The 17611-nt window shown below is 52.5% G+C and overlaps 2 protein-coding genes across 7 annotated transcripts in view; one reads left to right on the top strand and one right to left on the bottom strand.

Moving 5' to 3' along the window:
• The window catches only part of DNAH10 (dynein axonemal heavy chain 10), a 174117-nt gene extending 164850 nt beyond the window's left edge, over positions 1–9267 (top strand). Inside the window, exons 69-79 of the mRNA XM_054663807.2 lie at positions 228–411; positions 1974–2174; positions 2853–3062; positions 3242–3337; positions 3977–4148; positions 4914–5045; positions 5209–5420; positions 5512–5679; positions 6894–7074; positions 8170–8315; positions 8884–9267. Coding sequence (XP_054519782.2) covers positions 228–411; positions 1974–2174; positions 2853–3062; positions 3242–3337; positions 3977–4148; positions 4914–5045; positions 5209–5420; positions 5512–5679; positions 6894–7074; positions 8170–8315; positions 8884–9030 — 1849 coding nt within the window. The 3' untranslated portion in view covers positions 9031–9267. The remainder of the gene's footprint in view (positions 1–227; positions 412–1973; positions 2175–2852; positions 3063–3241; positions 3338–3976; positions 4149–4913; positions 5046–5208; positions 5421–5511; positions 5680–6893; positions 7075–8169; positions 8316–8883) is intronic.
• A 690-nt stretch (positions 9268–9957) lies between these two features.
• Positions 9958–17611, bottom strand: part of CCDC92 (coiled-coil domain containing 92) — a 36676-nt gene continuing 29022 nt past the window's right edge. For 5 of the 6 annotated variants that reach the window (XM_016922666.4, XM_016922664.4, XM_016922663.4 and 2 more), the window contains 3 exons: positions 16890–17036; positions 16286–16327; positions 9958–11383 (listed from right to left, as the gene is read on the bottom strand). In XM_016922666.4, the coding sequence (XP_016778155.1) occupies positions 10611–11383; positions 16286–16327; positions 16890–17019 (945 nt within the window). In that variant the 5' untranslated portion in view covers positions 17020–17036 and the 3' untranslated portion in view covers positions 9958–10610. 6 annotated transcript variants of the gene reach the window in all.

Below are 17611 nucleotides of genomic sequence, written 5' to 3' on the forward strand. Positions count from 1 at the left end.
GAGTGTGAGGGGGTACAGAGAAGTCCCTGCCACTCAGGAGTTCCCCATCAGGGTGGGAGACGTGCATAGAAACTAGAATCTAAAACAGGGAAGACTGCAACGAGCTATCCCAGAGGAGTGGTCAGAAGGTTCTGGACACCGGAGGAGGCAGCGCTGATCAGACAGACCAGCCCCTGGTCTGGAGCTGTCCTCGCGGGAGAGTTTTCTGACTGTGTTTCTTTCACCAGGTATGTGCAGCCCCCAATGATCAGCTTTGAAGCTGTTTTTGAGCAGAGCACTCCACATTCGCCCGTTGTGTTTATCCTGAGTCCTGGCTCCGACCCTGCCACTGATCTTATGAAATTAGCAGAGCGAAGTGGTTTTGGAGGAAATCGCCTCAAATTCCTTGCAATGGGTCAAGGTCAAGAAAAGGTAATTTGTGGCTGAAAGGAACAAGCTCTACGTTTAGGGGAGGTCCCTGGTGTCTGCTAAGAAGGAGCTAACCTGGATTTAAGCTGAGAGTGCCACGCCACAAATAAGTTGGATGCATTTCCGAGCTAAGAAGCAGTAATGAAACACTGGGAAGATGACAATAATAGTTATGATTTCACAACCTCGTGTTGTGATCATGGTGCTGTGCTGTTTTCTTTTTTTTTCCTTTTCTTTTTGAGACAGGGTCTCGCTCTGTCACCCAGGCTGGAGTGCAGTGGTGCGATCATAGCTCACTGCAGCCTCAACCTCCTGATTGTGAAGTGAGCGTCCTGCCTCAGCCTCCCCAGTAGCAGCTGAGACTACAGGCATGCGTCACCATGCCTGGCTAATTTTTTTGGTATTTTCTGTAGAGAAAAATACAAACACGTCACCATGTTGCCCTGGCTGGTCTTGAACTCCTGGGCTCAAGCGATCCTCCCACTTCGGCCTCCCAAAGCGTTGGGATCACAGGCATGAGCCACGATGCTCAGGCTGTGCTGTTTTCAAAGCCCTTTCACACACAGTCCTTACCTTCCTTAGTCCCTGAACAGCCTCATTGTGGATCAGGATTATTATGGCCCCAATTGCATGGCCAAGGGAGTGGGTGGAGAGAGGCTGAGCCCAGGACCATTCAGGACAGAACTGTGGTGCAAATCCTCCTACCCTTCTGAGCCAGTGAGCTTTCTTTGCTGAGGTCTTGCCTCTCTGCATCACAGTGCTCCCTGCTAGAACTTGCTACACAAGTTCAGTACAATGTGGGACAAAGCTTGCAGGAAAAGTCCGTGCATCAGTAAGTGTGATGGTTGCAGGCGGGCGTGTTGGGGTCAGAGGGAGCTGACTGCCAGTCCTGGCTTCGCTATGAACTGTGAGGCTTTGGGTAAGCCCCTCTACTGCTGAAAGCCCCTGGGTGAGATGAGGATGGCAATACCCATGCTGGATGGCCCAGGAGGCAAGCCCTGGGCACCAGCAAGGCGGGCCAGCTCTCTCAACCATAACACTGAAATAAGCTATTGAAACGTCAGCACTCATGTGTTTTAAGCCATTTCAGAAAGCAAGGCTTGATTTGGGTGTTTAGCTTGTTTGTGCTTTGAATTACATTTGGGAGGGGACATGGTGATTGTTTTCCAGGCCTAGGGCCCTGAAGATCTTACAGTGGCCAGGACAGTCCCGACTTCCTGGTGGGCTTTAGCTGGTCTCTTGCAGCCCTGCTCAGGAGTCCTCAGGGGACAGGAGCGACTGTGTGGGAGGAGCTGGCACTTCCAGGGCCAGGGAGGCCGATGAGTGCAAAATGCTCACCCATCTTCCAGGCTGGGTGTGACCAGCTCAGTGCACCCACGGGGCCCATGGGGTTTCTCAAAGATGGTTTATTTGAAGGCTCCGCCTGTAGCTCCTGGATCCTCGGCTTGCTTTTGGCTTCTGCTGGAGCTGCCATCGCCCTTCTGTGGGTGTGGAGTGGGTCTCTGGAGAGCACGGGGTTGGGTTTGGATGCCAACCCCTCTCCTCTTCCCTCTCCCCCGGCGCAGGTGGCCCTGCAGCTGCTGGAGACGGCGGTGGCTCGGGGGCAATGGCTGATGCTGCAGAACTGCCACCTCCTGGTCAAGTGGCTGAAAGATCTGGAGAAGTCCCTGGAGAGGATCACCAAGCCCCACCCAGACTTCCGCCTGTGGCTCACCACGGACCCCACCAAGGGCTTCCCCATTGGGATTCTGCAGAAGTCCCTAAAGGTCTGGCTTCAGGATGGACATCAACATGCCAGCACGCAGCTTCTCAGAACACCTGCATGCTGCTCTGGGGCCGGGGCGTGCTTGTGTCTGTGTAGAAATAAACCTTAGGCTGCAGGTGAAACCTTGCGGTTGAAACCCTTCTCAATCCCACCTCTCTTTAGAGGGAGCCGCTGTCCTGGGTTGGGTGTTTGTGACTCCCAGGTCTATCTCTACCAATTCTGCATGTGTCCCTAACAACATCTACGCTACTTTTCATAAACTTCACGGCCCCCCCCACACAGCCTGCAGTTCGCTAGTGCTGACTGCAGGAGTTTCAGGTGGTTTACATGCCCCATTTAATTTATTCTCCAGGAAATTCTTTTGGAAAGGTTTTGTCATTCTCTGTCTCTCTCTCTCTCTGGGGAGGTGGAGGGAAGACTTTACTTTCATTTTATATACAGTAAAGGAACTCATGGTTCAGAGGAAGGTCAAGGACTCTTGACCCTTGACCCTGAGAGCCAGAACATCTAGTCCTTTAACTTCTCAGCCTGGGCCCTGGACAAGAGACTTTAGCTATTGGAGGTCTCAGACAGATGGCTCCGTAGAGAGGAAGGAAAGCGCAGTGCCTGCATTGTGCACACTCTTCCAAGCTTGTGGGCCTGCGGTCTCCATCACTGTGTGTTTTCTTCTCTTCTGAAGGTTGTCACCGAGCCACCCAATGGGCTGAAACTCAACATGAGGGCAACTTACTTCAAGATCTCTCACGAAATGCTGGACCAGTGCCCGCACCCTGCCTTCAAGCCGCTGGTCTACGTGCTGGCGTTCTTTCATGCTGTGGTGCAGGAGAGAAGGAAGTTTGGGAAGATTGGCTGGAACGTGTACTATGATTTCAATGAGTCTGACTTCCAGGTGACAGCGGCTGCTTCTCCTTGGAAATGGCTTCCTTAGGCGGCCCACTTCCTCCCGACTTTCCTCCGGGTTCAACCACAGCAGGGTTGCACCGTTCCCAGCAGCCTTTTCAGAAAAGTATCAGAATGTGAACAGCTTGGTGGGTTTCAGTATAACTGAGCGTGTTCTCTTCTTTCAAGGTCTGCATGGAAATTCTGAACACATACTTAACGAAAGCCTTCCAGCAACGGGACCCAAGGATCCCGTGGGGCAGCCTCAAGTACCTAATTGGAGAGGTAGGGGTGACCGGGGATCCTTCCGCAGGTGCCTCTGGGGCTACAGAGCTGTGGCCTCGTGCCCCTATTTTCCTGAGCCCTCAGAACCAGCCTCTTCTGCCCCTGTGTTCCCCTTGGGTTTCTGTGACATTCTCTCTGCTCTCACCTGGTTGTTCTTTGTCCTAAGTGAGCTCTGTTCACACGGAGGTTCCCTGAGCTGGATCCATGGCTGGGGATCCAGGCGAGGCATCCTCTAGCCCCTTGCCTCAGCTGTTGCTGTATACAGAGCTCACAGGAAGCATCCCCGGTGGTCTGCACACGGCTCAGGCAGTGACATCAATTCCAAAGACAGAAGCAGCTGCTGGCTTCTTCAGCTGTTTGTTTGATGTGTTTGGCGGACTTTGCCTGCTGCACAGGAGCTCCCAACACTTCCTGAGGGTTTCTTACTGCTTTGGGCCCTATCCCTTGGGAAGCCAGCAAAGCCACAGATCAATTGTGTGAACAGTGGCCCGAAAGGTTATGCAAGTCAACAGGTTCGAGCCTTGCAGCAGCCAGGCTGCTGGAGTCTCTTGACCCTGGGCGAGCCTCTGGCCCCGGGCCCCCAGGGTGCACACAGTAGGTTCTGAGCTCCTGGCTGGCTCTCAGGCCCTCTAATTTCAGGTCATGTATGGAGGACGGGCCATCGACAGCTTTGATCGCCGCATCCTGACCATCTACATGGATGAGTACCTGGGGGACTTCATTTTTGATACTTTCCAGCCATTCCACTTCTTCCGGAACAAGGAAGTGGACTACAAAATCCCTGTTGGTGATGAAAAGGAGAAATTTGTTGGTGAGATTTCTCAGACATGAAAAGATGTTTTCAAGGCTTTTTCTAAGGGAGACCATACATTTCAACCGGCTCCTCTCCTGGTGGGGGCTCCTCGGCTGGTCAGGTGTGGTCTGTTAAGCCTGTTAGGTGGCTCGGCAGACGCTTCCTGGCTGCAGAGCTGACTGATAGAGTTCAGATTTCCCATCCTGGAATGATGGTAAATAAATCAGGTTCCACCTGGAAGGGCAGAATGGCCACAGTGAAGCTCACTGAGCCATTTTCGTAAAAGATGAACATACGGCTGGACTGGGTGTGGTAGTGTAGAATTTTTGCATTAAAAACATGTCATTGGCCGGTCATGGTGGCTCGCACCTGTAATCCCTTCTTTGGAAGGCCAAGAAGGGCAGATCGCTTGAGCCCAGAAGTTCAAGACCAGCCTGGGCAACCATGCAAGATCCCATCTCTACAAAAAATAAACGAAAAATCAAAACAAAAACAAAAAACAAAAATATTAGCTGAGTGTGGTGGTGAATACCTGTAGTACCAGCTACCTGGGAGGCTGAGATGGGAGAAGAGCTTGAGCCCAGGAGGTCGAGGCTGTAGTGATCAATGACCATGTCAGTGCACTTCAGCCTGGGTGACTAAGACCCTGTCTCAAAAAAAAAAAAAAAAAAGTCACCCTCTAAACAGTGGAAATTAGTCTTGCATGTCTGGAGACTTTGAGGCTGTGGGCCCTGAGAAAGCACAGGTGGCTGGACAGTGCCACCTCCGTTGTTCTGATTGCAGAAGCCATCGAGGCCCTCCCGCTTGCCAACACGCCAGAAGTGTTTGGTCTCCACCCCAACGCTGAGATTGGCTATTACACGCAGGCGGCTCGAGACATGTGGGCTCACCTGCTGGAGCTGCAGCCTCAGACAGGTAAACTCTACTCAGGAGGACTTCATTAGTTTGATTGGGGTTTTACGATTGCTTCTTGTAGCCCTCCCACGTTGCTGATGCCTTTCCCAGAACTGGAAGGCTCAGGAGGCTCTGGTTCTGCATGTAGATGCCTTGCTTTCTCTGAGAAGTGTCCTGGTTTTAGGGGAATCCAGCAGTGGTATCAGCCGCGATGATTATATTGGCCAAGTGGCCAAAGAAATAGAAAACAAGATGCCCAAAGTCTTTGACTTGGACCAGGTGAGGAAGCGCCTCGGAACAGGACTCTCCCCCACTTCGGTGGTGCTCCTGCAGGAGCTGGAACGCTTCAACAAGCTTGTGGTCCGGATGACCAAGTCTCTGGCTGAACTTCAAAGGGTGAGCCTGTCTCTCGTGCAGATTACTGCCTAGATACGTGGCACCTGGGGTTCTGATAGAGTCCTGCCCGATTGCTCTTGATTCTAAATAGGCCTTGGCTGGAGAAGTTGGAATGAGCAATGAGTTAGATGATGTGGCCAGGTCTCTTTTTATCGGGCATATCCCTAATATCTGGAGAAGGCTTGCTCCTGACACCTTAAAGTCCCTTGGAAACTGGATGGTCTACTTCCTGCGGCGGTTCAGCCAGTACATGTTGTGGGTAAGTGGCACGTCACCGCCTCCTCTCTGCCGATTCAGGTGTCAGCCTAGACTCCTCAAACCACCTCCCAATCCCCTCTTTCCATTGCCCAGCAGTAACCTCTGTTAAAGTTTATTGGGTGCTCTGGAAATGGTCTGAGATTCTTACAAGCCTATCTGTATCTTTTGTTTTTCCTTTTCTTTTGAAGACTTTGAAGCATACTCTTACATACCCGATTATTTTATCTAAGTGTATATCTTGGCACTTGTTCCATATTAGTACACAGCTAGCTCGTTCTTTTTTAGAGTATGCCATTGTACAAATGTTTCATATCCTTTCTCCTCCTTCTGTATCCTAAAAATATGGTAACTGCCTACATTTCGGTGGTTACCATTTTTTTTTTTTGCTAATACAAATAACATTCTGGTGCACATGTATATGAATATGCATAGGGGTATATTCCATGGGTAAATTCTGACAGTGGAAGAGTTGGATCAAAGAGCGTGTGCATTTTAAATTTTGATAGCTCTTGTTGGATGGTTCTTGGAAAGGCTGAAACCACAATCTATGAGAGTGCTTCTTTCCTCACTCCGCTGCAATGCTGCGTTCTTAACATTTTGGATCACTGTCTCCCTGATAGGTGAAAATAATATCTCATTGTTTTGCATGTCTTTAATTATGGTGAGTCTGAGCGTATTTCGCATGCTTTACAGACATTTTGTGTTTTTCTGTGAATTGTCCTTTTGTATCTGGATTTCATTTTTAGTGAGGCCTCCATCTTTCTCACTGATGTTTAAGAGCTCTTTGCAAATCAAAGAAATTAGCCCTTGGTCTGCCAGTGTTGCAGATATTTCTCCAAGCTTGTCATAAGTCTTGACTTTGCTTACGGTATTTTTTCCACAGAAAAGCTTTACATTTTTCCGTAGTCAAACCTACAAGGCTTTTCTTTTTTATCCTGGGCTTTGTATTTCCTACTCCACGATATGAAAGCATTCATTGGAGATGTGGCCCAGTACTTTAGTGGTTTTATTTATTTTTATATCTAAATCTTTGATCTGCCTGGAATGTGGCAGTCCAGATTGTTTTTCTCAGACAGGCGGCCAGTTGTGCCAACGCCATCTTTTGCCACTTAGGTGAAATACGTCTTTTATCATAAACTAAACTTCCAGGCCAGCTTTGACCTGGCATTGGATGGCAGCCCCAGGCTTCCAGCACTTGCCCTCTCTTCTCTCCAGGTGACCGAGAGCGAGCCCAGCGTGATGTGGCTCTCGGGGCTGCACATCCCTGAGTCCTACCTCACGGCGCTGGTGCAGGCCACCTGCCGGAAGAACGGCTGGCCACTGGACCGCTCCACCTTGTTCACACAAGTGACCAAATTCCAGGATGCAGATGAAGTGAATGAGCGGGCGGGACAAGGTACCGTCAGCTCGTTAGGGATCCACAGCCTCTCACTTAGGATTTCTCTCCCTGAGCCACCTCCAACTCAAAGGGACAGGCATAGCGTGGGCCTAAATGGGCCAGGCCATGTTTGAAAGCCAGCCTGCTGCAAATATTTCCTGTGTCTCTGCACTGCCCATGTCTTAACACCTCTGAGGGTGGATACGGAAGTTTCTCTTCCACTTTCTCCGTTGAGACCTGGGGTCTATGGCAGGGGAGACCTGAACCGTGTTCACTCTGCTAGCTCATGGCAATGGGCTCCTAGGTCAGAATTAGCTCTTGCAAAAACCATCAGGTGGCTTTCCTGTAACCCCTGACGGGGCCAGGGGCATGGGAGCCACAGAGCAGCATGGACTAACTTGGTTGGAAATCTTTGATTATGCCAGAACTTCAGGTCCCTTAGACATTGGTTACTGACTGTGCAAGTGAGAGCTGGAAACTGCTGTTTCCCCGGGGCCATGCTGTCTTAGAGTTCTTTTAACTGCAAGGAACAAAAGCTCTTTTGAGATGGCTTAAGGACTGGGGACTTATGGTAAAGATGCAGGGACTCTCCAGGTCTCAGTGGCAGGGGAGGTGGCAGGTGTCCGGGCCACCACTCTCTCTGGGGCCGCAGGAGTGTGTTCCTCTCTTTGCACGTCTGCTGGGTCCTCCTCCCCGGAGACCACTTTCTCTGTGAGGCTTCGACTTCCTGCTCCCCAGCCACTTCGGCTCACAGGGTAGCTGGGGTTGCCATGGTGCCCATTCTGACTCTGGGACCATGCATCTTTCTAGCCTGGGGGCCCAGGGTGGTCTAAGTCCGTGGGCCTTGATGCCTCATTCCTGGGGGAGAGGCCACCGCCCCACACCCATTTCTCTGGGCCATGGCGAGGGCCACAGGGTCCTGTCTGGGCTGCTCCTCCACAGAGGGAAGGTGGGCAGGACAGAAATGCTGGAGAAGGGCCTGGGCTGTCCCCAATGCGCTGGGGAGGAGGCCAGCCAGTGGCCTGTGTGTCGCTGTGTGTGCGCCTGATAGAGCCACTCCGTGGCAGGCTGTGCATGTTCCAGTTGTATCCAGTCTCTGCCTTGTGTCCCTAGGATGCTTTGTCTCAGGACTGTACCTGGAAGGTGCTGACTGGGATATAGAAAAAGGATGTCTTACCAAGAGCAAACCCAAGGTGCTGGTTGTGGACCTGCCCATCCTGAAGATCATCCCCATTGAAGCCCATCGCCTCAAGCTGCAGGTGAAGGTCCCAGCCCCTCCTCTCTGACACCAGGGCCCTTCCTCTTCTGACTGTAGTTATGGCTGAGGTGGTTTCCAACAGTCCTACTTTTTAAAACAGGGGTGCCTAAGCTTTATGGGCTGGGGAGAGTCTTGGAGCCGTGATAAAAGCTACGGATAGCTGCTTCCTGGGAAAGGCGCGGCTGCATGTGTGTGTGGATGCCGATCCTTCCAGAGGTGTCAGGCTCAAGCTGTGATCCTGTGGTCTAGACTAACCAAGGGGAGACTCCCTCCCTTCTTGCAAAATGCTACAGACATTGCCTGAGTCATAAAGTGGTTCCCTCTGGTGTGGACAGCAGATGTCTTCTGCTCTGCCTGGGCCAGGACCCACTTTTAACCAGTGTGTCAGTGTGAAGCCAGGTCCCCGTGAAGCTGGCGGAGGGTGGCCCTGAGCAGCCCCAGCCTCGTGCGTGTTCTCAGGTGCAGTCTTGCACAGGGGCCCCTGCCTGTCAAGACTTACACTGCACCTCTGCCTTCATCCCCCTGCACCCTCTCTCCGTGGGGGCATCTCACCTGCCTTTCCCTCGCAGAATACTTTCCGGACCCCTGTCTACACCACCTCCATGAGAAGGAACGCCATGGGAGTCGGCTTGGTTTTCGAAGCTGATCTCTTTACCACGAGGCACATTTCTCACTGGGTGCTGCAAGGAGTATGCCTCACCCTGAATTCTGATTAACCTTTGGGTGAAGAAAACTGCTTAATGAATTCGGAGCCTGGGGTTGTCAGGAAGAGTGATCGGGTCTGCTGTCATTTCTTGGGGCCTCTCAAGAGGCAGGAGGGGGACTGACACTGATTTTTCATTTGAAATCAGCCACTTAAATCTCTTTCCATACAAATTAACCTGAATGGTTTTGTTTTTAATACTACTTTTTAAAAGGAATTTATATAATCAAAAAGTAAATATTGGAGAGTATTTTAAGATGTGTGGAGTTTTCTTTTCCTTCTCAGAGAAAACACTTGATTAGGCAAAAATGCCTGGCATACATAGCATTGGCACAAGTGAGAATCCTAATGTAATTTCCAAAGGTGTGTTTTCGACGATCCAGGTCTGTTTCAGCAGATGCTCCTTTTTGGCAAGAAGGGCTGATGATGTCGGGCACAGAGCAGAAGTGGCCAGTCACCTGGAGCCACTTCTCCCCCTTCCAGAACTCTCTGGCCCTAGCTTCCTTGGCTCTGACCTGCTATGGCGACTGTGAAGTTGTTGAGCTTAGTGTTTAGTTCCTGCAGGAGCTTCTACCCCCAGCCTGCCTGGGTCTGTGTGGGGTCAGGTAAGGACACAGAACCTCCAGGACCAGTGGTCACTGGGCACCCCTTCCCTCTGTGCACCATGAGGCTGGCCTGGAGCCCTGGCTGGCCACCTGGAGGTGACGGGTGGCTTCACTCCACGAGGGAGGAGAGGGGCTAGCACGGGCAGCACAGTGGGCAGGGGCCATCAGAGGCAAAAGCAGCTTCCCACAGAAGCTCAGGAGCGCAGCACATTCTAAGGACTAGCTCTGGGCCGGGAGGAGGCCAGAGTCGCTTCTGGGACCTGTGATTGCTCTCCCTCCTGCAGTCTCCTAGCCCTCCTTCAGGTGTTTAATAAAAGACACAAAACAGAAGGAAGGCAGGTTTAGAAAATAAAGTTTGTTGGGATCTTAAACATTTTGGATAAAACTAACAAAAAAATATGAACACACATTCAGGTTGTGGTGCTATGAGGAGTAGCGTCATCTTATTTAGTTCCTTGAGATACACGCACGGCTGCTCGGTGATCAGTGCCGCCCTGGGAAAGGTTGGTCAGGAGGTGACAGGGGTCTCCAGGAGGAGCTTGGGAGGTGACAAGGGTCTCCAGGAGGGAGCAGGGGCTGCTCGGCCAGGCTGCCCTGGAGCTTGAGGATAAGGTCAAGGTTGGTATGTGTTGCTCCGACTTGAGAATGAATTAGGTGTGTGACTGTGTGGCATCGTGAACATCAGTAGTGACGCAGCCGTGGCCTGGGCTTTGCCTGCAGCGCACTTAGGTTACACGGAGCGGGATCAGAAGCAAGCGATTCAGCACACAGGCGTTTGGCCACAGCAATTAGGAAATACATATTCTGCAGCAGGGACACGATCATATTTTGGTGTGAAGAAGAGGGCAAGAGAAGCAGAAGGAGAATGGGTCGGTAGGTGTGAAAAGTGTTTGTTTGGCATGCATGGGATTAAACAGAAAAGGTGTGGCTGAGATTTCCCAGTGGTGCTCACAGTGCATGGACAGCGCGGGGTGGGGCACGGCGGGCTTCACACAGTTCTGTCCGTCCCTGAGTGCTTCCTCACCACCTTGCCTCCGTTCACCTGGTCGACCGCCAGGGTCTTCACCTCGGGCTGGGCCTGCGGCGGGGTGGCGTGGTGGATCCGATGCGCCACCCCGACGTGGGCCTTGTGCGGCTTTTCGCGGGCCGGGCTGTGCTGCTCGCCGCTTCGGTCGGAGGCGATGGGGGGGATGACGAGGGGCCTCTCTTTGATGAGGTGGACCTCGGCGGACTCCCTAGCCAGCAGAAATGGGGTGGGGTCGGGCATAGCATCCACTGGTTCCCGCAAAAGGAGTTTCCTGCTCTCTGCCCCGAATCTGTAGACCTCTTCAAATTCCGGGTGCAAGGGGGCTGAGAGGCTCTTTTTCATGCGGCGGCGAGGCGTTTCAGGTAGCTTGTCTTTGGGGGGCGCTGGCTTGTAGCTGGCCAGCACGGGGCTCCCTGACGGGCTGGCATCTGAGGTCCCGCTGGAGCTCATGAGCTTCTTCTTGGCGGCGTGCAGCTGGGAGGTCAGGTAGGCGATGGTGCTGGCCCGCTGCTCCAGCTCGCTAGACAGCAGGGTCAGCTTGTGACTCTTGGCCTTCAGCTCCTCCAGGTACTTCTTCTCCCGCTCCTTGATGGTGTTCTCCAGCACTGTGATCATTGCATTTTTCTGCTCCAGTTCTTTCAACAACTCAGCATTTTCGTTCTCTTTCACTTTCAGTTGGGCTTCCAGCTCTTCACATCTTTTCTTTAATTCACTGCTTCTAGAAGTCCCGTCTCCTACAAGAATAAGCCGAGGAAGCAGGTGAAGAACTCATTAGACTGAGGCCGAGTGGTGAGGCCTATGGGGCAGGCGGACCTGTCTGGCGGGGGGCCCTGTCTAGGCTGTGGGGGCCATGCAGAAGGCAGGGCTGTGGGGGCTCTGGAAAGACCCCTCCCCTCCCCGAGGTGGGGAGATCAGGGCATCTCAGAGGCCCTTTCCGGCTCTTAGTTCTCTGGCTTACTGCATAAAAGAATGTCTCTGAACCTTAAAGATGCTGAAGTTAAAACAGGCAATTGCAGAGTATCAGACCTCAGCAAACACTTAGGATGAAACTGGCCGCAAATCCCTCTGTCTGCTCAGATGGCATTTATGAAATGCCTGCTACATTCAAAGTACTGTTTTGAAACTCAAATGTAAAAAGAATTATCCATGTCTATTGAAGTAAAATTCTGATGTTTAGAGGAGAAGAGATGTGGGGCTGTCACCTTTGCTCTGCCGCTGGCCGCCTCTCTCACCCCCTACCCCCGTCTCTCTCTCACACACACACACACAGACTCTTTCCCACTTCCTGCTCAGAGAGTGAGCTGTCTCGCCTCTGTGGCTCTTACCCTTGGTCCCTCCCTGCCCCTGCCCTAACACTTCGGGCCTCTGCCTCCTTTTGCTGTCCCTGGGTGCCTGCCCTCACCCAGTCCTTCAGCAAACACCAGCCGCCTCCTTCTCCTGCTCTTCTGGTGACCTGCAGTCCCTGGTCACCTCACATAGCACCCTTGGCTCTAAACCCTGGGTCACCATCCTACTCCTCCTAACGCTGGCTGGCTGGCCATCCTCCTTGCCTGGCCCCTGGGAAGTTCTTTCTAGACTCTTCCTTGCTGGTCTGGAATTCAACTTGAGCATCAGCTCCCGATTCAGTGTCTCCTGAGCACCACTTCTCCAAGTGAGTGTCCGTCAGACACACCCTCAAGTCCAGATAGCTGCTCTGCTTCCCACATCTTGACTCTCCCAGGGAAACTGGATGCAGTCGCCATCCCTGGCCTCCCCTCCCTGACTGTGCCTTTCTGCTGGCTGCTCAGTACTGTCCCCTCCCTGCTCCTCCAGCCGGCCTTGGTCCCACCTCCTCTCTGGTCTTCGTTTCAGCCCATCCTGTATTTAGGAAGCTTGGTCACCCCCTAAATATTCTTGTCCTCTGTTCAAAATGGTTCCTCACTGCCTAATAAAACCCAAACTGCCAGATGCCTTCCAGTTCCTCAATCTGTCCTGAATGTTATCTGCTCCCACATGAATCAAAGCTTCCATCACTCTCCCCAAGCCACCACCTCTTGTTCTGTCTCTATTGTACCCTCTGTCCTTGACCTAACTCCAGACCTGCACGCCCAGTTTCCCTGTACCAACTCCACCACCCAGGGCCTGCCTAGGCACTGGACGTCTTTCCCGGGCTTCTGTCTGTCTCGCTTTGAATTTTCCCACCTGCCTGAGCTAGCAGCAGCTCTGCAGCATGTCCCGCCGCCAGACTCTGAGCTTTTGAGGGCCCACAGCTGACTGGACTGGTCTTGTGCAGGACACTTGCATGTTACAAGCTCGCTGCAGGTGATGGGCGCTCCTCGACTTAGCATGGGGTCATGTCCCGAAAAATCCAATGTAAGTTGAAAATACCGTAAGTCAAAAGTGTGTTTTCGATATTTTCAGCTTACCATGGGTTTATCTGGACATATCCGTGGTAAGTCGAGGAGTGTACTGAATGGGTATTGCCCCATGCAGTTGAAAAATTTTAAGTTGAACCATTGCAAGTTTCTAGTTTTAAAAACCATGTGTCTGTGTGTGTATGTGCAGGTATAATGTCAGCAAATGACCTCCCTAAAAAGGATGCATGCAGTACTACCTTTCATGAGGTTTCTTCTTTTGCCAAAAGGAAAATAGATCCTAAAACACAGTTTCAGAGGTAGAGAGAGGGACAGAGACACACACACGACTCTGTAGACACTGTAAGACCCAGGAGCCCAGCCACCTGGGCTGAACCCATGCAACCTGAAATGCTGACCTGGGCACGGCATTGGGCCTGGTACCCGCTGTCCTTCCCCCAGGGCCTGTGGGACAACAACCCATGCCGGTCGCAGGGCCTTTGCTTTCAGCCCACACTCGGGTGGACAGTGGGCCTTGGGCTCCTTCCGAGGAAGGGCTGCAACCTCAGACCTTCAACCACATCCCTGGCCTGCTGTGAGCATCCTGGGATTTTTCTTCCCCCAGGCAGTGCTGCAAAAGGCTGATGGACGTTTGAAACATTCAGGAACAAGGCTGTCCCCGGGCTTTGCTCATGTCCTGTGAGGGGTAGCCCACAAAGGCAGAGGGCCCTGGTGGTCGGACTGGGGACTTGGATTTGTGGGGCACCTGTGAGATGAAGATGCAGGTTCAGAGATGTCAAAGAACCTGCCCAAGGCCACACAGCCCCTCCGAGTCAGAGCAGAGGCCCAAATCTGGGCCTCATTAAGCATCACTCTGGTTCTTTTGGCCACAGCATCCTGAGAGAAGCTCCTCCTGGATAGACATCCTCCTTATCATCCTTCCTTGAGAGTCATCTAGCTGTGCTGCCTCCTCCTCCAGGGTGCAGCCTTGGCTCCAGGCTGATGTTTACCGGCCCCGACTTGAGTGGGCCGTCCTGTGGGAAGGAGCTGGTGCGACTGCTCCTCCATCCCCAGCTCTGGAGAGCTGCTTCGGTGACTGTCCTTCCCGGGAATCAGCACCTCCTGTTTTGCCAATTTCTTGCTCTTTATAGAAAGCTCCACTCCACCTCCTCCTCTGTACGTACCCCCTTTCTGGAAATTTCAGTCTTCCCATGAAAGCTTGGTGCACACTGAGCTGACAGCAGCAACTGCTGCTGGTCTCCAAACGCTGCACTGCTGAGCCTGCCCGAGCGTCAGGGCACTGCAACGCTTCTAAACCTGCGCACTCCCTGGGCCCGCCCAGACTTCTGGGGTCACAGCCCCCAGGGGAGGGAAGCCAAGAGTCTATGCTGTACCCTGGGTCCCGAAACTGCTTGGAATTGGGCAGTTTTGGGTGCACTAATGTAAAACAATGATTTTCACCACTGGGAGGGGAGACACCCCGACTGGAACCACCTGAGAGGCTTTTGAAACTGCCTCCCCTAAGACACAGCCCTTGCTGTGAGACCCTGCTGCTGCTGGGAGTACTACATCAGGTGGGTGGGTGGGCGGGCAGGTGGCCTTGGGACCTCGGGTTGAGAACCCTGACTGGAGAGGCCACAGGGCAAACTATGCTGCTTCAGATTAGCCTGGGCCAGGAGAGGACAGGGAGCGAGGACGCCCTGGCTTCCATGACACGGGTAGCTCCTTTCCCAAGGCTTCAGTGCTGGCAGGTGTGGACGCTGGAGGTCCCCAGTGTCAGGTTGAAATCCTGTTCCTCTGCATTCCCAGAGGCCCAGCTCCCAGTCCCAGGGCTTCGGGGGAGGTCCCTGGTGTCCCTCCACAGGGAGACTTCTGAGGACAGCCTCCCATTCCACCACCCCAAGAAGCCCACGGCGCCTTCCCTACCACACGCAGACAAAAAGATGTCTGGGCTCCTGGGTGGCGCACTCAGGAGGCTGTAATATGAGCAATGCAAATGGAAAAAAATCAGTGCTCGGTAATCCGCTAAGGCTTGGTGGAAATGGTCTGTGTCTTTTACAAGGAACTGGACACTCTCATGAATAGTAACTGCCATTGTGAGGCCTGTTTAGAAAAAGGCATTGTGGGAAATGGAGAAGTTCTTCAAAGTTTCTTGAAACCATAAAGAGCTTGTCATTTCCTTGCTCTATGTATGTCTCTATATATGTTCCAGTGTAGCTGCTCCGCCTTGCCCCGACACGCCTGCACAGGGCTGAGTGAGCCCTGGACCATAGTGCATGCTCTTCCTTATTTGGAAACTCTCCTGACCCTCTCATGACTAGCTTCCTCTTTTCTTTGTCCTCTTTCCCTTTTGCCTATTTAGGAAAGTTTCAAGCTGTTAGCCAATCGGGTCAAGCTTAGAATGTGAGGTCCCATTCCAGTCAATGGAAACTGGACACAGTCATAGGGCAACTGCATCAGGTTATGAAGATTATAAATGTCCTCGTCTCCTTTGTTTTGAGTGTGCTCTCGTGGTGAGACTGCTGGCGAGTTGCACCCTTTCTGCAGAAAGTAAACTAGCCTTGCTGAGCCATCCATTGCCTTCCCGACGTGATAAACCCGTTTCCAACAGGTGTCTCTGCACAAACATGGATTCAGCACTTTCCAAACCCCCACCCTGTTTTAGGGAGCAGGCTCTTTGCAGTAGGCACAGAGGGCCCTGGGAAGGCCTGGGTTTCTGTCTCTTCTCTGGCGGCCAGCAGGCAGCTGCCCTTTGGGGTTTCCTGAGGTCCTGGAGGATTCTGGTTTGGGGAGGGTTCTGGGGCTGTAGTCCAGAGAAAGCCCCAGATCCTCAGGGAGCTGTCTAGTAATGTGACCACTCGCCCGCCAGCATTTAGCGAGCTGCTGCTCTGTGCCAGGCCCATGCTAGGTGGCAGCGACACGGAGGAGCGGGGGCGGTTCTGCCCAATGCTGCTGCTGCTGTTACTCCTCCTTTTGGGTTTAACTCACGTCTATTTTTATGTTCTGATTACACAAGGAACACATGTTCATTGTAGGAAAATCAGAAAAACATATAATAGGCATTCCAAATATATGTGTCATTCAAAAGAAAACAAAATCACTCATCCCCCTGCCCACTAATAACCACTTGCAACACGGAGGGATCCAAACATCCTTCTCATCTTCCCTTAGAGAGCTCAGGCCACACGCATAACTCTTCCCAGCAAGAGCATTTTCTCCTAAGTGTGTGACTAGTGAAAACGGCACCAACACGTACCACAAAGGGAAACCTCCTGTCATTTACTTCTGGGGAGGAGTTCTTACCTGTCTGTTCCGAACTTTTGACTGTCAGCTCATATGTTAAATCTAAAAGGGAAATGTTAACACATTAATTCTTTTACTGTACATTTCAAAATCTTCATCAGCTTTGAAAATGCAAAACCGATTCCCACGATTAGCCAGCGAGTCCTACCCAGACAGAGCAGGGTTTGGCAGCAGGAGAGGTGAGCATGAGAGCAGCAGAAAATATCTGCGGCCACTGTGCTCCCTGGGGTCAGAGGGCACCCTCTGTTCCCCCAAACTCCCTTCCCCATTCCCCCACAGCATATCCCAACCATCCAAAACAAACAATCCAGCAGCTGGCTCTATGTATCACACAGGCTATATCTTGGTTATCAGTTCCAAAACACATTGGAGATTCTAACCATTGTATTTTAATCTCTTAAGTCCTCAGTATGCCAAGAAAAGGCTTTGCAGCTTTATGCTTAGTGCATCTTGATTATGCAATGAGGATGATATAAGGCATTCAGATGGACTCCTGCAACGATGATGGGAGCTGGGGGCAGGGCAGGCCTAGCACATTCTGACGCTGGGCTCTGCCGTGCCACATAGCTGCCCCCCGCCTGCCCGGGCCTGCTCCCCGATGTACCTGTGCAGTGCTGCTGCAGCCGCCTGATCTCGGAGTGCAGCCCCTTGAGCGTGCTGGCATGCTCCCGCTGAAGGAACAGGAGGTTCTTCTGTGCGCTGTGCAGCTGGTTCTCCAGGTTTGTGGCTGCCATGCTGACATCCAGAGGACCTGTGGGTAACACAGACCCTGGCTGCGGTGCCTGAAGAGGGTCCCAGGGCTGCCTGCCCTCCTTGGCTCTGGGTGCAGAGGGGTGTGCACCTCCCAGGAGAGAGCAGAAGGAAACCACGGTGCCTGAAGGGCAGGGTGTGGGGGCACCAGGGCTACATTCCCATCACTGCAGGGAGGCCCCAGGCCAGGGACGGCAGCCTCTGCTTCCCGAATGCCTTGGGGTGTGCCCTAGCACCTAGCACGATGCCTGGCACATGAATGAGTGAGGCCCACTCCAGAGTACAAAGTCACTTCCCTTTACTCATGAGGAAACAGATCAAGAGAGGCAGATTCGCGAGCCTGGGGTCACACAGCCAGTGAGGTATGGAGCAGGGATTCTAATCCAGGGACCCCTGGTTCCAAATCCTGTCCTCTCCACGCACCACCTCACCCCAACAGACTGACTGACCAAATCACGCCCAAAAGATTTCCCTGACCAGGAAGCACTGACAGCTTCCTCATGGGAAAAGCTGGCACCTGGGAAATGGGCCAAACATTTCCTCTAAATGGCATCTCGAGCCAGCCAAAGTAGGAGG

The sequence above is a fragment of the Pan troglodytes genome, chromosome 10 (assembly GCF_028858775.2).
Source record: "Pan troglodytes isolate AG18354 chromosome 10, NHGRI_mPanTro3-v2.0_pri, whole genome shotgun sequence".
Taxonomy (NCBI): Eukaryota; Metazoa; Chordata; class Mammalia; order Primates; family Hominidae; genus Pan; species Pan troglodytes.